At 39.1% G+C, this 22,439-nt stretch overlaps 1 protein-coding gene across 1 annotated transcript in view; it reads right to left on the reverse strand.

Moving 5' to 3' along the window:
- The window catches only part of ADCYAP1R1 (ADCYAP receptor type I), a 111,583-nt gene that overhangs the window by 35,367 nt on the left and 53,777 nt on the right, over nucleotides 1–22,439 (reverse strand). Inside the window, exons 3-8 of the mRNA XM_065628354.1 lie at nucleotides 19,106–19,213; nucleotides 4,622–4,657; nucleotides 3,940–3,981; nucleotides 1,855–1,958; nucleotides 1,201–1,298; nucleotides 612–744 (exon numbers count right to left, since the gene is read on the reverse strand). Of these exons, the coding sequence (XP_065484426.1) occupies nucleotides 612–744; nucleotides 1,201–1,298; nucleotides 1,855–1,958; nucleotides 3,940–3,981; nucleotides 4,622–4,657; nucleotides 19,106–19,213 (521 nt within the window). The remainder of the gene's footprint in view (nucleotides 1–611; nucleotides 745–1,200; nucleotides 1,299–1,854; nucleotides 1,959–3,939; nucleotides 3,982–4,621; nucleotides 4,658–19,105; nucleotides 19,214–22,439) is intronic.

Genomic DNA, 22,439 nt, shown 5'->3' on the forward strand with positions numbered 1-22,439 from the left:
TAATTCCGTCATAATTACACCTATTGAGCTGATTTATCAAATCAAATATTAGCCTTAAATGTGAAAGGAATTGGGTTTTATATGTAATACAAAGCTAAGTGCATCTGTGAAAGGGACTGCTTTGCATGAAACCCAACACTTCAGAGACAAACATGTAGATGATACTAATGATTCTTTGAGAGTGTGATCATCAGAGGTATTTTCTGCTTCTGCGTGGTCAGCCTCTTTACACATGACTCTGCCTGACAGCCAGAAAAAATAAGGCTCTGGAGAAAAAACAGACCTTCAGATGAAGGAAATTGCTTGTGTCTGCTCTCATCCCGTCTTTCACTATGCAGATCTGTGAAAGGGAGAAACAACCTGCGTAGAGTCAGAAACTGAAACCTGTAGGTTTGTCCTGACGGACAGACTGCTGGACGCTGATGACATCATGAGATGATAACATCCCCAGTTTTGCTGTGAACCAGGAGGGAAGTTTACCACCAATTACCTTCTCTCCCAATAGCATCTCTGTCTATGATATTCAACAGATTGCTGCCTGTCTCGCTATTCTTGGTTATCTCATGCTGAAAAAAAATAAAGGAAAACGCTTTGGGTTTAGTTTTACTTACCGTTGAGATAAAACAGTGGTTGCCATCCTGTTCAGCGTAAAGAACCCCATCTTTAATGAATACAGATATTGCACGTAGGATGAATGAAACAAAGAGGTTCATGTGGATAAAATTCCGTGTGCAGTGAAGCTTCCTAGAGAGACAAGAGTAAGAGAAAGGAAAAGAAGAGGGAAAAAAAATAAAAAAGAAAAAAGAAAATACTTTTCTTTCATGGAAATAGCACACTAAGTCTATCTGCACACATGGCCACAGCACCTTGGTGCTGCAATAGCAACATCTGAAAAACAGGAGTGTGCATAATATTGACTCTAAAGCTGACCAAGAGGAGGATTAGGGGATTTTCCTATAAAATCGTTCAGGGAAGCATAAAATAGACCCAGTTCAACTCAGCTTCTGCAGTTGCATCTAGAGTCTACTGAAATGTGACTATGAGAGTGTGTCCAAGCTGGAGGAACAATTCTATTAAAAGAGTTGTCTCTCTGTTATTCTACATCTGCTAAGATAAAAGCTTAAACATTGTTTTGGGCTGATGAGCTCCAGGCTCTTTCCTTCGGTGGCTGAACAGCTCACTGCTTGTGTCCCGACTCACCTGAAACGACACAGGATAACCATGGCAGTGGTGAGGGAGACGAGAGAGGTGCTGTATCCCACCGTGTACAGAGCTTTCACAGATAGATAGTAGTAATCCTTGGGAGGCAAAAACAACACGGTTAAACAATTCATCTACGGTCACATCTTCTTTATTCTGTCAAGGTGCCCGGGGGAACCATAGGCAGGATTTGTTTCTTGAGCATCGTGGTTGTTTTCTCCCCTGGGTTCCCCTGAGATCTCGCTGTGTATTAGAGCATTGCTCTGTGTTTGGAATAGCCTTGGGCCTGAATGTCGTGAAGATTATTTGTCAGTGAGCTAGCAAAGGCTGTCTGTATTTCTTTGACCACTGTAAATGTACCTGTGGAAAAAAATAGTTGGCTAAGGGGTTCTTCACTCAACAGGGGAAGAATTGGGGGCTAACTCATGCTTCTAGAAGTTACAAGTTGTATCAATAATAAACATTCAAATTCTGGAAATACTCAGTGCTGGGCTAGGAAGCATTTAAATCTTGATTCTCACATTTTCATGCCTATAAATATCTGACTGTTTCATTCTAATCACTGTGAAATCAGAACACGACCAGAAGCTGGACAAAAAGCAGCCTCCTGCTCCCTCCACTTCATTTGTTTTTAATTATAAGATTAATTCCCACCTGGTTATCAGACTCTGTTTCATTTTCATCAAAGCCGCAGGCATCGTAATAATGAGGGAAAGGTTCAGACCAGCCATCTTCAGTGCAGTTTCTGCTGATGTCTCCTACGTCAAGTATAGTTGAGAATGTGACATTACTGAGGCAATCCTCATGACATACCGTCACTCTCCCTGGTACGATACCAAAGAAAACCCCACAGTACCATTGCAGGTATTATTTATCTGGCTACGCGTAGAAGACTTAAATGATGTCTTGAAAGCTCAATGCCATCTTAATGACCCAGTTCTACAATAGGCCCCTATGGATGTCTGCTGCTTCAGCTGGTCACCAGAGGGCAAAAAAGATTTAACCAGTATAGTCAGTGTCTCCAGGTCACCAAATACCTCTTTCCCAAGTGGGCACCTAAACCAGGAGTCAGCTAAATATCCACTTTTCTCCATTGACTCTGAAAGGATCTAGGGAATACAGCTTTGATGTAGACATCTACACTTCAGAGAGCAAAAGGTTAAGTCCAGTGCTTAATTATAGGTAGGCAGTCTGTGCTATTTAAGGTGATCTATATCTGAGGCGTCTGTATGGGACTGGCAAAGATACTGTAGGATATGTAAAATAGCCATTATGTGTCTATGGTGAGGCAACTGGATTGCTCTCTTGCAGTGAGATAACATATATCCCACTCATTTATAGGATCGTAGAATTCTTTTGGTTGGAAGAGACCCACAGGATCGAGTCCAACCATAATCTAACTCTAGCACTAAACCATGTCCCTAAGAACCTCATCTACACATCTTTTAAACCCCTTCAGAGATGGTGACTGCCCTGGGCAGCCTGTTCCAATGGCCGACAACCTTTTCCGGGAAGAAATTTTTCCTATATCCAGTCTAAACCTCCCCTGGCGCAACTTGAGGTCATTTCCTCTCATCCTTGTCTTCAAGGCTCTAGATTTTCTGGGCTCTAATCTAAGAATCACTTTGTGAGAAGGGTCTGGGGGAAAACAAAGGAAAGATGGAATGGGAATCTCTTCCCTGTCTCTGTCTCCATAGCCACACATTCATTTACATCCTCAGATCTACAGTGTGGCTTCAGGTGACAATTTCAAACCTATTTCAGAGCTTCTCACTCTGCCAATTATTTGTTCCAATCCTATTTTATAACCTTACTCTAAGGCAAGCGTTTGCAAGGAGACTCAAAACTGACTCAGAGAAAACCGCTTTCTCTTTTTCTCTCTTCTTACCCTAATTGTTTGGTTAATCTCATATATAAAGACTAGCTTCTAAACGGCTTTCACTGACATAGTCAAAAGGCTTAAAACTATATCAGGAAACAAGAGCCGGGGGTAGAAAAGTGTTGCTTGACACCGTCTTTGTTGCCGAGGCTGCCCAAGGTGGGATGGCCCCCATGGAGCTCTTGTTAAGCACCATTACTCTTGCCAGAGCTCTGTGACCTGGTTGGAAAATTAAAGCTGAGCTGCTGGCTGCACTTATTCCTCTCCAGCACAACAGAAGAGTTTCAATTTATCAAACTATTACAGTTTTTGGAGTTTGAGCTGTACCTTCACCAAAATTGATGGAAATTTCTAGTTTTGTTTTTTTTTTTTTTATGAAGGTTGTGCTGCTTCACATTGTTAGAGCAGTTTATTCAAGTAGCTCATAACACCAGCAGTGACCTTATTTTTAGAGGATCTGTTTGCCATCCATGTGGAAGAATATATCTATTTAATCACAGCATTCATTTAAGAACATTGCATTACTTGGCAAATTTTGGTAAATTACTCTTGCACATTCATCCCCAGTTTTCTGTGGAAAATAACCACTGAATCATGGTGTTGACTTTCCTTAACACCATTTAGTAATTACTGTTAAGGAGGTAGATATAATTTATAACAACACACTTACTAGATTGCAATTCTCAATAGCAGAGGAATAAATTTTCATAATAATGCTAAAAGTAATGCACCAGAAAATGTGTCACCATAATTAGAACTGATTAGAAAATAATACCTAAATGGCAGGAGAAAAAGCTTGGAGCTTCCTTTTTAACAGAGCTAAAATAAAAAGAGAAACATTCCATGGTTTTGTTTCTTACCTAGGGGAGACTGGGCTGTGCTTTCCAGCAGGTCATAATCACCTATAAAAGTGGAAATTTTGTATGAAATTGTTTCAATCGTGTTTTCTATTAAGACCCAAACTGGTCTCTGCGGAAATCAGTGAATAGAATCCAATTGATTTTGATTTGTTTGGATCAGACCCAAAGGCAATAAATACCTGAGTCTGTCTTTTCAGGAAACAAATACAGTTTTACTTGTGAGTTTAAATCAAATTCGAACATATAAAATTAATAAATTGCTACTGCAAGCAGCAAGCACATAGTTAAAAAACACATACAATTAAATTAGGCCCAATTTTATTGTAAAAATATAAAAAGTTATTATCTCGTTAGAAATCTACATTTATATTCCATAGATATTTAAGTATGGTCATTTTTCACTGAATTCATGAAAATTTTTTCCGTCTATCAATGACAAAAAGCAATAACATTGTTTTTATGTAAGACAGTTTGATTTTTGGTTTTAGGTTAGATCACATTGAGGTCCGGAAACTTGTCAGATTTGTACTTTCACTTTTTATCAGTGTTATAATGAACTACATGTATTCATTATCATAATGAATACACACAAACAACTTTTCAGTTGATATCATCAGGTACTCTACATGCAATTCTTGAGAACAGAGGTACATAAGAAGTAGCGAACACAACTGGTTCTTACCTGCATGGGTTTGCCCCAAGTTATCCACTTCCCAACCTGAAATTAGAAGAATAAAAATAATTAATTTGATCTTGATAATAGCTTGCTTCCCATAAGAGGAGTGGATGTAGCAGTGGCCAGAGAAGAACCACAAGAAAATGTTGTTTAAATCTTGTTTTCAAGATCAGCACTGTATATTCATGGGTGAAAAGTGCTTTTCAGAAGATGGTTGATTGCATTGTATTGTTAAATCTCTGGTTATCATGGAGTTTCATCAAACTCTAGGAGGGATATGAAAAAGAGATGAGGGAGCTTTTTTTGTGGTTTTGGTTGCTGTTGCTTTTGTTTTATTTTGTTTAGGTTTCTTTTTTGCAGGAGGAAAGTTCTGAAATAAGAAAGACCCACACATTTTCGAAATATTGTGTCAAAATTCATGCTGATTTGTATACCAAAAATACAGAATTTACAATGGGAAATCATAAATGTTTGGGGTTGTGTTAAAATTTTTCCTTTTCCTTTCTTTTGTCCTTCCAAAATAAAATGTTTAGCTTATCTCAAACCATTCTCCCATCTATCCTACTAAATACTTAACCCAAATTGCACTGAAGTCAGAGTTTCTCAAATCCTCAGTGGATTTTGGCTCAAGCTTGTTGTTGGGGGATGTGTAATGAGGAGATGCCTTAAGCCACCGAGTGGTGCTGCTGCATCATGCACAGACAAAAACCTGAAAAAAATGTCAGCAAGTAGCTCTGCCCACCAGTGAAAAAATGTTTCCAACATTTCATTGACCGCTATGGAATGTTAAATGTTTAGAGTAGCTTAGTTCTGTAATCCCCTGGAGTAACCACAGGGCTTCAGGTTGTTCTTCTTTAACCCTGAGCATATGGCCAAGTCTTAACTAATGATTGGAAAAAGCATTCACCAATTTGTATGAGAGGGTTTTTTATTAATAGTGAAATCCAAACAAAGGTTGATTTGATCCTATGGGAAAGGAGAAAGACAGAATCTAAGGAAACAGAATAGTAAAGAGAATCTTTTCAGCAGAGCTTAAAATGCATTTTATACTTTTTCAAATTCCTTATGTCGGAATTTTAAACATACTGATTTCTCTCTCCTCTAAAATAAAAAAAAAAATCAGATGTGTTTTTTTTAACTTCTAAGATAGAAAACAGAGGATTTAGTGTGAAGATGATGGTGAGACACTAGAAAACTAAGATGAAGCTTCAGGTAGGCTGTACTGTGTCTTTGAATGGATGTATTCATCATCAAACCTACACATTCAACCCACCAGTTACTCCAGAGAGTTCCTCCTGGAAACCATGATGAGAATACCCTTGGTCTGCTGGCTTTTCTGCCCAACTCCAGCTGCTTTTAAGATTTCCCATATGAGAATTATTGGATATTTGCAAATGTTGGGTGAGTGTACTAATTCTGAAGGGAAGGAACCAGTGCTGTGAGCAAACATTTTCCAGCGAAGATCCTTCAACCTGCTCCATCAGACTAAATTGCCAGATGCTGCAGACGTGCTATGGCTGTCCTCCAGATTCTTGGCAGAATAACAGGGAAGCCTCTGAAAAATATTTCGGACAGACCTGTTTCCCTTCTAAGCCTACCAAAACCCGGGCTTATTAACAGCGATATAGCTCAGATATGGATACTCATGTTGCTAAAATCTGGATTCAGAATACCAACTTTAGGATATGCTGTGGGAATTTTCACCTGGCAGAAGATCAAGGAACAAGCCACTCTTCCTTGATCACTGTCTTCTATAGTGTCTTTCACAGCCTGCTACCACCCAATTCAGTAGCTCACAATGGAACTGGTTCCTTAAATGAGGTCACCTCACTCAATAGCCTGACCCACAGAAGCAGAGTAAGAAGAACATGCAAAAAAACTTCCAAAAAAACATTTTGACTCATAAAAGTCCAGTTTTAGTTTATCAGTTGTACAGCGTGGCTTAAATCCCGAAATGTGGTATTGCAAACTTTCCAGAATTCTTGTTGGAGGAAACCAGGTCAATATGAAGTAGACTGAAGCCTGATGTACCTGGAACCCTGGCACATTACACTGGTTGATCAGAGAAGTGTCTTTTCTGAAATGGAAGTGTTTTAATTTTAGCTATTTCATTCCTATAATATAAAAGAGAAGAAATAAAAATTGATGTTATTTCACTCTAAATATGGTTGGTAGTTGGTTACACTGATGTTAAAATATTAGATTTTAGTTCATTTTGAATTTCATGGCATCATTAATAACAGTTGAAAATTTATAATAATGTAGGTTTGTTAAAAAAGAGGCTTTTTATATTAATAATTTTTTTATATACCCAAATTATTATTGCATTTTAACTGTTCAGACGTTATGAAGGGACTCACATTTTCAACAATCGTAATTTTCTGATTGCTGTAGGAGCAAACTTGGATTTATTAACATATTTTTCTACATCTGAGTCCTTAATAATGTACTGAAGAAAGTTCCAGTGCAGCCTTCTACTATACAGGCTTTTAGGCTTGATCTATCAACCTAATTTTCACTAATAAGTTAAGCTACTGAAAGTCAATTAGATTTCCACTGAACATTATGCTCTGATTTACAGCTAGAAGTCAAAGTTCAGCTGATGAATGTTGGGATAACATAGATACATATAGAATAATATTTGTGTGTGTTTATATATATATATATATATATAAAAAGCACATAATGAGGGAACATACACCCACCATCTGGCTTTAAATTCCTGCATCCTGCTCTTGCCCATCTTTCTGACACCATATGTTTATGCACCCTGCACCAGAATATGGATGTTTACGTGACAGATAACTGTGCCAATGGCTATGTTTGCTCATATGTATGAGCGCGCAATTGAGTTAATCTGGATTATTTCTGTGCTTAACATTTAGCACATTTACATGTATAGGGACAAGGCCTGAGCTTGTATTTGAGCTGGGGTTGTAGGAAGTCCAGACATAGAGCAGTCCTCCTCATTTTTCAGAGTATTACCCTGAAACTGTATTTTTGTGAGGTTGTGGTAGCTGATTGTTTGGTTTTTACCTGAGTGCCTTTCTGACTCTAGACAAACCTCAGCAAACTTATTCTGGTGTCACTGATGTAATGGGCAAAACTACAGGGCATGTCACTGCATGGGCTTTCACATGAGTCCTCTCATTGCCTTATTCTTAGCACATAAAAAATGAGAAATTGGCACTTTGAACTTCACTGATGAAGTAGACAAAGCCGATCAACACGATTATGCAACAGGGTAGATGAAACACACTACTCTTCCAGAAATAAGCCATAAATAAAATATGCTTTTTATCTGCATTTTCATTGGAAACTGATTTTTCAGGATTTTAATTCAAGGGTTAGAGTCATGTCTTACATTGGCACCTGTGCTCCTCACATATAGTTAAATAGCAGCTCAGCCCACAGTACGGAAAGATGGATCGAACAGCAGCTGTTAAACAGTGTCTTAGAACACCATTTTTGAAATCAATAATTGCTCATGTCAGTCTACAAACTCCCAAGGAAGCTAATGTTATCCTTGAGAAAGGATGGTTTACCCAGTATATTGGTAAATATTGCTTTTCACAATTTGACCAGACTGAATATGTGTCACTCTTTGGGATATAAAGTGAATCTTCCATTCATATTTTAACTGTCATTATTGACTAGATGTTATTTGTACTACCACTTAGAGACCCTACAGAAGACCCATTAGAACTCTGAAAGGTCATTTCCAAAGACCAAGCAGAGAAACCAAACACAGAATATATTTCTTATTTCTGTTTTCTACATGAGGAAGTGAAAGAGAAGAAAAGAAAAACAAAAAAGTCAAAGGACTTGCCAGTGTATTCCCATGGAGTTAGTGGCAGAGACCCAGGTATTTCATGCCCTTTTCTTGCACATTTATGACTTTCTTCATTGATTTTCATTTGGTGAGTCACAGACAACATAAGTACCTCTTTGCCATCCTCCAACACATGAGAAATTTGGTGCAAGCAATTGTTGCTTCTGATGTAAAGTGAACAGGACTGGCAAAGCCAAAGCCAAGAAACAGCCTGTGCACCATGAGCCTCGGAGCTCAGTGCTGCCTTTTAGATCATCCCCTTCGTGCCAAACTTGTGCTGGCTGCATTCGGTGTCAGCTGGCATGGCAACAGCTTTATCTCCCATAGATTTGTTTATCTGAGCACAACTTGCATTTAACCCTTTTGTTCCAGCGTTTGTCCCACATTAGTGGCAGGAGGGGGAATTGAAAGGCTTCCAGAACTATTCTGGCCTGAAATGGCCTCCCCACACTTTTCCCTTATTCTTGTTGTTCCCATTTCAGTATTATGGGTTGGAGGACTGGTTCACACAGGTAGTGCCCCCCAAAGGTTGGATTTCAACAGCTTTGAGATCAATGTGCAAAGCTCACATTGTTTTTATTGCATGTTAATTCTCTTCCTTCAGAAAGTGCAGAGGCTGGGGCAGAGAGAGGTTATAGAAAACATTTCCTATGATCACTTATTATCATGCTGTCCAGCTATGTGGATAATGAGCTGGTTAGGCAAGGATTTGAATTTTTTTCTGTTTTATATAGCACTGATTAGAAGCTTAACATTTAATTTATAAAGACGAAATCAATCAGCCAGCTCTCACGCCCGGCTCTGCAGCATCCACCACGCTGTGCCTTTTCGCTCCCTTCCCTATTGCTGCAATCTGTTCAGCCGGCTGGCAAAGCCGCAGTCGGGAACAGCAGTTTGCTCAGCAGCTTTTCTGGGGGCTCTCTGAGCATCTCACGCAGCTATGGCTTGCACGCTCTGCCCGCTGCTCCTTATACCCTCTGCCCACTCCTGCGCCTTCTGTGGTGGTTGCACAACCCCTGATGAGATCTGGAGCTTGCAATGGGGCAGTTGATGGCTCTTCAGCACCTTTTGTGCCCCACTGTCCCTGTCCTCATGTATGCACCGTGGTTGGTGCCAACCATCACATCTCCCCGCCTCAGGGCATGGTGACTCCTCACATTCACCTCTCCTGACTGGGAGGGCAGGAGGGATGGGACCCTTGGTCAACAGACAAGGAGGGTCCTCGGCTAAGGAGGTGCCCAGGCCCAGAGAAGCAGAAGAGCTTCTGGACCATGTTCCTAATGATGACAGCCAGATCCAACCAGGCTATAAAACGGGGCCCCTGCTGAAGACCCCCTTGGAGTGGTCTTCTCAGAGCAGTGGGGCTGTGAATAGACCCCTTGGCTCAGATCAGGGGTGCCATCTAAGGAGACTTCCCAGGGTTGACTGCCTTCACCTTGTCCTTGGGGAGTGATATATCCTTGAGTGAGTCCTTGCCCACCCTGGGCAAGTGATTATTTCTTCTGGGTACCCTTGACTGAAAGAGGCTTCTTGTTTTTGTGAGTGGGTGCATGCACACTGAGGATCCTCATTCTCGTGTGGTCGTACGGTAGTATATTTATTAAATGTTTATTAGATGTTGTCAGAGTGCCGAATAATTTTGGATAGACCCCATTTCTAGTTGGTTCTCCAATAAACAGTTCTGGCTAGAATAAAGTCTGTTTAGAGCTTGTCACCTGCCTAAATTGATTTCTGCATTGCCTCCGTGACATGTTGGCACACACGATCTCACATGCACACGATCCAGTCATCCCAGTTCCTTCATTACTGCTCTTTTTTGGGGGAAAAAAGTGATCCAGAATGAGCTGCTGGGTCTTTACAATCTCATTAACAGGATTTATAGAAAGTGGCAGCCAGGCAAGGTTAGAGAGTACATGGCCTTACAGGTTCCCACAGCTTTCCTTATGCTAAGTGCTTCCCTCCGCTCCTTCCAAGGGTTTTGGTCTCTCCAGCCTCATGCCCCATAGACAATACTTTAAACTACAGAATGAAAGTTGTTGGCTCACTTAGCATTCATGGTATATTGACATTTGCCTCGACAAAGGGACTTGTGAGCATAGTGCTTGCATAAAAGACGGCACAAAATTAATTGGTATTGTTCACCGCATTTAGAAAACAGGAAAACTGAGGCAGAGGAAAATTAAGGGTACTGTTAGGAAGACTGGTTCATATTTGGATGTTTGAGTGAGAACTGGTCCCTAAGGATATCTGAGGAACTGATCCTGTCGGACAAATTCATCCCACCCAATTTGGTCACCCAAAGATAAGTTGATCTGTTTTTTAAGTCTCTTCCCATAAAGAGTAAAGAAACTGGCACTTCAGGAGGCTCATTTTTTTTTTATACATCTACCATAGGATCAGGTGAACTATCTTCTGCAACTTCTTTGTTACCCAGTGGTTTGTGCAAAACATTGCAGTAAAGGCAGTGATGGAATTGATAAACAAGTCCTTTCTTCCTATATCCTGTAATGATTTCAGGGCACATGGTTTAATGACATAGAGACAAGAAGATCCAGTGAATCATGCCTGGAAGTCATGGGAGAATACCAAGGAAGTCCCATGTGGAGAACATACAGGCCAGAGTATGTAAGGCTGGCTGAAGCAGGACTGATGCACAGATATGATCAATAACACATAAGGGAGATTATGATTTTCTTCTTTTCTTCCTCTTTCTTATCAAAGGGTATGAAACTAGCAGCGGACCGAGGTCACCATAGCAACTGCAAGGCATCATCTAAACATTAAGTGTATCCTTCCTATGAGACTGGCTCTCATAGGAGCATCTATCAGAGTGCAAGATCAATGCAAATACTATCAAAGGGTCTCCTAGCTCCAAAGAGGGCATGGGTGATATTTCAGAGAAAAGCAAATGTTTTTCAAACAGGAAACACAGAAAATAAAAAAAACATTGTCCAATGGAGATTATCAACTAGGAAATAAGTCCCAGAGAAGAAAGCATATTGAATCACCTGCTTAAAGGTAAGAATGAATGTTTGCCCACCACACCTAAAATCTTGCAGTCAACTGGAACTACTTTCTCAGTTATTTGAGTCAAGAGGAGAAACAAGTATAAGGCAAAGGCTGCTAGTAAAGGTTGAAGCATCTACCTGTGTTGCACCTAGAGTGATACTGCAAAGTGCTACCTTTTGCTGTCCAAGTGTTCTCCAAACTACTCAGCAGCTCTCTGCATGTTCCACCCTTGCATGCTTCCCAGAAGAGCATGATTTCTTTTTTTTTCCAAGGCAAATTAGGTTTCAGATCATAGTGACAAAGGTCTTGAGCTGTGTTACAGCTTTACCCTGGCCACTGCAGGATGGCACCTTGCAAAGGACCAAGGACTTGATCTTGAGCTGAAATGTTCTTGGCCACGTTGTATATTTGAGTATCAGAAGCACTGAGTCTTATGTCCCCATAATTTGGTGGCAAAGACCATAATATGTCCTTTTCCTGTAAAAAAAATATATATTGATGAGGCCTTAACTACTTGATTGGAAATGTAGATAGAGCTAGTATTCTTTGATAGCAATATTTTCCTCCCATTTCCCTCTGCATTGCAGATAGAATTTGTGATGCCGTGACTGAGGAAGCATGCTTAATTATAGCCTGTCCTCCTCGCTTTGGAAAAGCTGAAGTAATCCCACAGTTTTACTGCTTGTGGAAAGCCTGGGGATGAAAACCAGCAGGAAATGACTTGTTATCTAGTAAGCACTATCATCTTGGTTATTGGCGAGACTTATTATTTGTAACTTAGACACTCAGTAGGTCTCTTGTACTCCTTCTTTATGTCACTGTTTTTTCTAGGACTTGCTGAAGACTAAGCAAGAATAACATATATGCAATCTGCAGACAGCTTTGAAAGTTCTCCAAAATCTTTAGCTGGTAAATGTATTAAAAAAACCCAGATATCCTTGCATCGAAGATGTTTCTGAATGTGATATAGAATTTCATATAATGTGAAGGATGAAACTAAGGTATGCAGAGTCCTGATTGCTTCAAAGACTGATTAAGCTCTGATGGATCATTAGCACTCCCACGATAGAAATGCTATGGGATGGATCATGTCTGGTTTTCAGAGACTACTCTTTGTTTTGGGGGATTTTTTTCCCTCATTTTCATGCAAGATGTTGAAATACCCATCAGGGGTGATATACTTGAATAGAAATCTAGACCTTTGCACTGATCTTTTGCCTTGTCTATTTGACAGGCAAATGCAATTTCCAGTTTCAGCTTGCTCCAATGCCAACCTTAATTTCGGCTAGTAGCAAAGACATTCTGCATCTTCTACTTCACTAGAAAATAAGTGCAGAATCTTCTAGATACCTTTTGTTATTTAGAAGTCTCCTGATCTTTAACAGTCACCTTTTCTTCCTGTCTATATCAAAAAATATCAATATATAACCAAAAGTATTAGAAACTGTAACTTGAAAATATTTTCAACAACTTTCACCTTGGGAAGACAATTACTTTTATTGTCTTTTCATTTGGGTTGGGAGTCATATACCATTTTCACAGTGGTATGTAGTCAGCACTGAAAGACTTTACCAGGGCTGTTTCCCCAAAAATTACACAGAAGGGCTTTCCGCATATGAACATGTAGTATCATTTCCCTTCTCATTAACTTTTCTCTTGTCATCCTGTTCTGTTTGATTAAGAACAACATCTAAAGTCAGACAGGAGAAAAAAGTCACAGATGGCTTCCCAAATCCAATTAACTCTGCAATCATAAACCCTGTTGTCCACCCGTGATATCTCTAGTGCAGTATAAATGGGGCTTGGTGTTCTTGCAACAAAGTACTTGAGTGTCTCGCAGTGTTTTTAGTGGGATCAGTAACAGGCTATTTTCAATTTCTTGTTCTCAGGAACCATCAAGCTTGTTGACTGGACACTGAAATCATATAACTTCAGAGTAGCAGCAAGTCAAATACTTTGCTTCAGAAGTATGAGAATGGGATATAATTCCCTCTTAAACTCTATAATACCTGGATACCTTCTTTATTCTACTGGATTTCAGTTAGGACGCCTTAATCGTGGTCTCAACATAGGATGTGGTTTATGAGTTTGATTAAAATTATGTACATTTTCTCTAACATAGCAAACCACGCTTTGTAGTATTGTTCTTTTGGGTGTAGCAGGTAGTGTCTTAGACTGAACTCTAGATAAAATTCTGAATTGCTGAAAGATTCAGTAAGAGCTAGTCCTACTTATTATTTGAATTTGTGAATGAAAGCATTTTCTCAATGTAGAGCGTGTGGCAATGCTCAGAAACTACCTATTGTCATTTGTATTAGTTTCTACTGCAAATCAAATTTCTAAAAATACTCTCATTTCTGCACTGGCTATTGGGTTTCTTTCAATAATCCATTTGACTAATGTGGCTTTATAGGTTCCAGAATATCTCTGGTGTGCAGGGCAAAGAAAGAAAAGCACAGGCTTGGCTTCTGTAGATTTCCACTGCCAGGCAATATCACCTCTGGAAAAAAAAAATAATAAAAGGAAAAAGAACAAAACAGAGAAAATTTTCAAGTGGGACCATCTCTAGGTCTCAGTATGTCATACTGAAACACAACATCACAGCTTGACACACTTTATTTTTCTCTTCCTTTTGTAGGATACCTTGGAATGCTTTAAATATACTCCATTCTAGATTAGTTGTCTCTGGAGGTGGTACTGGGAAAGGACTGGAGAAAGTATAATACACAACAGTAACAGCATGGAAGTTATAGCTCCCAATGAAAATAAAATTGTGAATTGATGGATATCAATCAAAGAAATGAATGTTGAAGTGGAAAAGAAATTAATATTTAGGAACACTTCAGAAGGAAAGTCACTGTAAATCCTTAACCTGCTAGATTAGAAAAGACTTGGGAGTGAATATTTTTTTTTAACATGGAGAGATTTTAAGAATAGCTTTCTTGTTCACAGTCTGCATCTAAAAGGAAATAAAAAATTCTGGTGATTTGAAGGAATAGAGAAGTGAAATGAAATTTTCCAAGGAAGCATCAAAAACCCACAATGCATAGGATTTAACATCAGGCTTTCTGTCTGATGTTGACAGGAGTTCAAACGTTACTCTTCAGTTTAATTGCAGTGAAGGTTAGAGCATATTTGCAATTTAAAAACAGCAAGAGCTTATATTTTTAGCTAAATCCATAGATAAGTTTTTCAACAAAGCATCTCTCCAGATGACAGTTTAGTTGGTTAATTTTTATTTTGTAGCCTCTCTTTTTTTTTTTTTTTTCTTTCTCATTTTACTGCATTTGGAAATCAGACATCCAAGCCAAGGCAGACAAATTCCTTTCTGAAATTTATAAAACAAACAGCCCCTTCCACTGAATTCATTCATCTAAAGATAACCATTTGAGATAGGTCAGAGGAAACATCTTCTACAAGTACCCACTGCTTTCCATTTACTGAACCAGAAATCCATGTGATCAGTTCAGACACCCACATATAACTTAGTTATCCAAGGTTAACTTCTACTCCTTCTTTAAGATTCAAACTTCCCCATTGTATGATTTCCCTGTTGTTATACAAACAGCTGTACCTACAGGTGCTTCAGTGCTTTGTAGGACAAACTTCTTAAAGTATAATTTCAAGGTATTGCTACTGTTTGTAAAAATTATTTATGACCATATAAAAATTTTGCTCTATTAATAATGAATATGCTATAATTAAATATTACTGTCAGTGCCTAGCCTAGTTATATATTCTAGAAACACAGCAACAGGCAGAGGACACCATAACAATCTATAAAATGTGATTAGCCTTGCCTTAGAAACATTTTACTTATCTAATAACCCTTTATTTAAGGAACCATCATAAAATGTGACTTTTTCATTAAGCCCTCATTGAAACAAATACACTTGGCTAATTAAAATTAGCAGCAATGATAGTGAAAACTCATGCTGATTGACTCAGGAGAGTGATTATGGATGTAGATATTTCCACCTTGGGGTCACCAGTGCAAATCCAGCCAGATCTGTAGAGATTTCAAACTACTCCAGATTAAACGTTTGTTTGTTTACCTAATGAACTATGAATCTTGGTTTTGTTCCTACTGAACAGATGTCCAAAAAGCCCTCAAACCCAGCACTACGAGAAGTAACAGCTGTCACTTTTGTTAGTGATCCTGTAAGGAGATCAAGCAAGTGGGACATATGTTTACATTGAACTGACTGCTCCTCCCTTAGGTCACATTGTCACCCTGCTACAGGTCAGATGTGAAGTGCAGTATGGAAACAAATCTGGAAATGGACCCCTCACGCCAAGAAAGGCCTTGAGGTGCTGGAGCGAGTTGAGAGAAGGGAACGGAGCTGGGGAAGGGGCTGGAGCACAAGTGTGATGGGAGCGGCTGAGGGAGCTGGGGCTTCAGCTGGAGAACAGGAGCTGAGGGGAGACCTTCTGATCTCTGACCTGCCTGAAAGGAGCTTGGAGCATGGAGGGGTTGGTCTCTTCTCCCAGGTAACAAGTGACAGGACGAGAGGAAATGGCCTCAAGTCATTCCAGGGAAGGTTTAGGTTGGATATCGGGAACATTTTCTTCCTGGAAAGGGTTGTCGGGCATTGGAACAGGCTGCCCAGGGCAGTGGTGGAGTCACCATCTCTGGAGGGGTTTACAAGACACATAGATGAGATTCTCAGGGACACGGTTTAGTGCCAGAGTTTCGTTAATGGTTGGACTTGATGATCTTGAGGCTCTCTTCCAAGAAAAATGATTTTAGGATTCTATGAAATCCTGGACAAATAATTTAAAAACATTATTTTGGGCCTTTATTTTACACAGCTCTAGTTACAGTAGAGCTTTTGGTTTTATTTATTTTTTTTCTAAAATGTATATTTTTCTTTATTAAAAAAACCAGTATTTCCGATTAGCCAGTAACAGATTAGTTAAGTGCTAGAATAGATTGTATTGAGCTAACCTCGTCTTTGAGGAGGGAAGATGGGTTACATGATTTCCCAAGAGCCCTCTTAGCCTTAATTACTTCAGAAATGATAGCGCCATGGAAAAGAAATTTCATCAGTGAAAGCAAAACGGCACCATATTTGTGTGGGGTATAAACAGAAGCATCAGAGACACTCTTGGTATAAAGAATAGCTAAAATGTCCATGGCAAAGGTGTGTGGACAGGTTGGTAGTGAGGGAGATTTCCTGTGCTGTGGGTGTACATGGCACCACTCTCCATAGTATCAAACTAGGAATATCCCTGAGAATAGAATCCAAAACAGGCAGAGAGAGAAAGAAAAGTGCTGTATTATGTTACCACGTTAGCACATTGTAGCTAGAGGGTATGTAGGGGGTGTAGATTACAAGCCACAGAAAAAGAGGGGTCCTAGTGGAAAACTAGACAAGTGCTGTATTAAGCAGCAGGCTGCCTGCAGTTATAATATATCAGAAAATAACAGTATATCATCCATCTGCTGATGCGCAATAAATAACATAAAAGTATTTTGCCTGCAGGCTGAATGCATCACGGAAAACTGGGTAGTGAAAACTTCTAGTTGAGTGTATATCCTGAGCAAAGGATGACCACAACTGGTTTGATAGTCAGGCTGAATGACAAGTAGTCATCGAAAATTGATTACAAAGTCATGGAAAATTGAAAACAAACAAACGAAAAAACACACCGGAAAGAGAGAAGATTATTTCCTTACCCATGCCAGATACAAACCCCAGCAGATGCTGGGATACTGTTTTTTCTTTTATCACTAAACGTGAATGTCTCAGTAAGTGCCACTGTACCCACTGAGTCAATACTGAACCAATATTACAGCAGTAAAGATTATGTTTAATTATACTGGTTATGATTAAAGCACATAGAATTACAGTAGTAATTGTTTATTTATACCTAATAATTCGAAGAGGGACTTATCTTTTCCCGTTCAAAAATTAGGTGCCCCTGGTACTTGCTGAATAAAGAAAGGTACCTCCTTGGTACAATTAACCTCATAATGCTTGGAATAACATAAATTGTCTTCTGTGGGTCTCTTTCTTTTCACTGACTACAGATGGAGTCTAGAGGACTTGTACAGAGAAAACACTCGAGTTTCATATGGGTAAATTTGGATGAGGTAAAGATGACCCTTAAATACCTTTCCATTTCACAGGAGTGTTGGCACTTGCTTCAGTGTCTGGACAAGTTCAAATGCATGCATTTAAAGGTGAGGATTTAGTGGTCCTGGAGCTGTGTATGAAACACTTACCGTCTCCCACAGATTGTGTTCTGTGTGTGGCAATGCAGGGTAGGTGGATTTTGGACTCAAGACTATAAACGAAAAATTTATTGGTAAAATAATATTTAGGGAAAAGGATCCTGGGGGAAAATGATGAACTTGTTCCTTAAAGGAGAGTACAAACTAAGTGATCTGAAGCAGCCTAGATGGGTGCCAGGAGGAAATGGAGAAAACTCTTAGTTACCAGCAAGCTCTTCTTGTTAGCTAACATTGATGGGAGGACTTAACCTCATTCAGTCATTCAGCTGGGAAGATAATTTCACAGAATAATGAAAATTTTAAAAACGGGATTTCAAGAGAACATCTAATCAAGCTATATATCTGCTGTGAACAACTTAATAGTTATTTTCTCCTGTCCACACACTCATTCTTATCCGGCAAATTTTCATGTATTTCAAAGATTAAAGAAAATTGAGAAAGGAAAAGGAGGTTTTGGCATCACTCAAACAGTAGCTTTTTCAGAGGCTCTTCCCATTAAAAAGCATGAGATAATACTAATAACCAGGTGAAATAATTAGTATTACCACTACTAAGGTAGGTTCTTCTTTTAATAGTAATGCATTTGGGAGCAGCGGCTGGGTTGTATAGGGATTGAAGCTGGGATCTCATAGGGTCTGGTTACCAAGCACGGTGAGTGCATGGGACTGTTTTTCCAGCCTTAAAGTGGTAGAGGAAAGAGAAAAAAGAGAAAATGCACCAGCCTAGCTGACCATCTTCAGTATGTTTTGCAAGACAAGAGACAACCCTGTCAGGCAGCAATGCATGCTGGAACCAGAAACAGCCCAAATCTCCTATCTTTCATTTATTTTCTTGGTTGCTTGTACCAGCTGTAAGGGGCAGTAGGATGGTGACGGTTCATATCTACAGACCACAAAGGAGCATGCTGGACCTTCTACATCTCTCCAGGAGTCGTTGGTTCCCACTGACTCTTCCCTGGACTCCCAGCATAGGAGCTCCTAATGGTTGGTCATCTCATGCCTATGTTCTCCTTAGGCATAAGAAGAAACGAGTCTGAATTTTAGTTATTTTCTAAACCAGGTTTGAATTGTGATGATTAGTTATCCAAGACCCGAACACAGTTTCAGGTCTCATTGATTTCAGTGGAGACCCAAGGGCAGAACATTCCCTTTAGCAATTAGAGTTGGTGAAGTTTTCATGTTGTATAGTCTGTGAAAGCTTTTTTTCACACATTGTCTCTCACCTCTGTACACATACACATATCTATGCATCCTGGTTTCCTACTGTATTTTTTTTTCAAACTGAAGCTCAACTCCACACCACTGTAGAATTTATGATTTTGCTTCACACCAAGTAGCTAAGTGAGGTATTACGCTCATGCTGGATGTGCAGCTTTACCAAAGAGGCAAATAACAAAGTGAAAATACTTTACCGTCTTCAGAGATGATAAATCTGAACAGTGCAGGACACTTGACAAAGACGATTTCACCCACACTTGCAGGTTTCCAGCATGTAATATTATCCCACATTCCTGGGCAACCTACAGAAGAGAAGAAGGGATAAATACAGTAATAGTGGAAATCCATTCCTTTCTTCACGTTCTTATTGCACTTCATAGTTGGCTCTTCTATCCATAAAAATGTGCTTTTTTAGAATAATATAATTTTCTAATAAGCTTTCCCTGGAATAAAGTAATTTTCATTTGTAGGAATAGCATAAAAGAGGTAGTTGCATGGCATAATAATGACCAGACTCTGCCCTGGCAGAAGATGACATTGATCAGCCCCAGTTAAATCACTCAGACATACACCAGAAACAAATTTTCCCTTAAGCACGAAATGTACCACCATCTATCTTTCAGTATCACTTATCTACCGTTCAGTATTGCCGAGTTAAACCTTTAGGCATCTCTGATTTAAATTCTATAAATTTTTCTTGCCTCTAATCCTTGTCAAAGGTCAGGTACTGGTACATTTTGGAATTTGACCCAGGGAGAAATCTGAAAAACAGATTCTGCTTCATGTTATAGCCGGTTTTGTGGATATGTGAGGGAAGCTCACTTCTTTCGTGTTTTTCATTTTCTTAAAAAATTGAGACCAGAAGTGTCCTGCGTCAGTAAAGAACTATCATAATATAATTCACTGTCTTTACCACAGTCTTTGGTCTAGAGAGTATAAACTCACAACATCCAAAGGATAATTTTGACCTCTAATCATTTCTTAGAATCATAAAATAGTTTGGGTTGGAAGGGACCTTTAAAGGCCATCTACTTCAACCCCCCTGCAATAAGCGATGACATCTTCAACTAGACCAGGTTGCTCAGAGCCCCATCCAGGCTGGCCTGAATGTTTGTAGGGATGGGGATTTCTTGTATTAACTAAAGACATAATTACGTCTTTAATAATAGTTCAGAGATTAGACTTCAGGTAATAAGCTTTGAATTAAAGATCTGAGTGGTAAAAAACCCACTTCCTCTTATAACCATGCAGGAAGAGGAGGTGATGGGGTTGTGGATGGGAGGTGTCTTTTCTTAGGATATTGAAAAAAATCAGGCTCCATGTGTTATTGAAATAGAGTAAAGTAGCCCATCTCCTGCTTCTTTCTGATCACCGTGTCAGAGACATGGCAAACTACAACTGGCTTTCAAGAACCAGCTATATCTGCATGATTCCCCCTGTAATTCTGTAAACCACCATCTTACTAGGTCATAAACCTAGAAGACTTATCCAGTGTACAGAAAATACCAGAATAATCCCTCAGATTCCCTACTAATGTCTAAAAAAAATGACTTGGTGAAGTAATCTCAAATGGCGATCGTCTTCTACCTCAGCAGGAAAAGAAAGAAAAACTAAATCTAAATAACTCTACTACTTATTTACATTTGATGTTGAGATCGAGCACATAATCTTATCAGCTGTTAAAAGCCCCAAGCTCCATGATTCTCCAAGTGGTTTTCTGTTGATAAGCTCTCTCTTTGACTATATGCCAAGAAAAATAAGATCTTCAGTAAAAGCAGATAATACTTCAAGGTGTCACACTTCCAGCCTGGCAGAAGTACAATATAGTGAGGTTTGGGTGACTGACTTGCAAAAACAGTGTGGACTTCATCAACTTTTGTGATAGTAGCAAATTTCCATCAGTAGAGTATGTATGCTCACAGGACTGGACTTCGTGTGTTTTTTCCACCACTAAGGAATCAAAACCTATGTTTTCTCGTAAAATATAAGCCAGATACTACCATGTGTGGTGGACAGGGCAGTTCTGAGTGGTACAGTGTTTGAAGAATCTGGTCAGTCTCAAACAACACTGTTACGATGTTGTAATGATGGCATATGATAAGAATATGATAAGGAGTTGATATTTTTTTTTTTCAAATTAAAGGATGTAGCATCAGATTACATAATATAAATTAATAAACATATAAAATCCTGATCCTATTAGCTAAAATCCTTCATCTTTTGCCAGACACACCAGAATAAAATACTACGGCAAAAAAGGCTCATTAAATCATCTCAGGAGCTGGAAACAGGGAATCCTTTACATTTCCCTCTCCCCTTTCTTTCTTCTACTCCTACCCCGGGTCATTTCTTTTGACGGATGAGGATCTCATTGTGTGAGTACTGTGATTTACTAGAATATCTCCAAAAGCCTCAAGGACTAGAGCTTTAAAAGTTTCATGATACAATCAGCTTACTAAAGATGAAAATCAAGATCACATTAAGAGATACTGGATTGTATTGTCTTTGATAGCGTGTATCTGTTGACACAGTAGATACTGTATTTAACATGGAAATCTGAAGGCATATAATAATAAGTTTATAGTGCACCGATGTATGGCACTCTGTACAAAACTAAAGGATATGTAAATATCCATGGTAACGAGACATTTCCTTACAAGAGGTGTTAGAGACAATCAAAGTGACTAATGAGATCTTCTGAGAATCACCTGCTGGCCTCTCTTGCTTAAATTAAATGGGTTTGATAGGAACAGGGAAAGATTTCTTATTTCTTGTTATTACTTCAACATCGGTTGTCTTCCATACACAGAGATAGCAATAGATGCTGCAAACCAACCTAGAGAAATGCAAAGAAATCTTCATACTGCAGAAAAGAAAGGGTAGACACGCAAAAATAAATGTTTTATAGCACTGTATATGAAATTCAGTTATATCAGGTGACCATTTTTGTAGTAATACTATGCACAGTCAAAAAATAGACCCGTTTAAAAAGATATTATAAGTTTGTTGTGCTAAAAAGCACTGATGTGCTGATGTTAGAAGAGAGGGATAGAGAAGCAGAAAGCCAAGTAAATTGCCTTAGGTACTAAAACAGGTGAGTGATGGAGAATGCAAGTAATTCATTATCAATGAGAATTTTGCCTGGTTGTGCCTGGAAAAACATATTTGGGAAAACAAATCAAACAAAAAACCAAACAAAACAATAACAAAACCACAAAACAAAGGGAAGAAAAAAAAAAACAAAACACAATACAATCAAAACTAAAACAAAACACAGAAACATTTAGAAGAGTAAAGAAAAGGATGACAATATTTTAAATGTGATAAAAGCCAGCGTGCACAATTCCCTTACATTTGTAAACCATGATACAGCCAGCAACTCCTGCTGGGTGAAATCTGCCCACGGAAATCAATGTGACTTGAGTGTGAAACTGCACAGCGGGGTTCTCCTCTGGCACTGGCACTAGATCTCCTTTGCCATGCGGAGATGTCCAAGGCAGCTTTAAAAGAGGTAGCTCAGACACAGCA

The sequence above is a fragment of the Caloenas nicobarica genome, chromosome 2 (assembly GCF_036013445.1).
Source record: "Caloenas nicobarica isolate bCalNic1 chromosome 2, bCalNic1.hap1, whole genome shotgun sequence".
In the NCBI taxonomy this organism is placed as follows: Eukaryota; Metazoa; Chordata; class Aves; order Columbiformes; family Columbidae; genus Caloenas; species Caloenas nicobarica.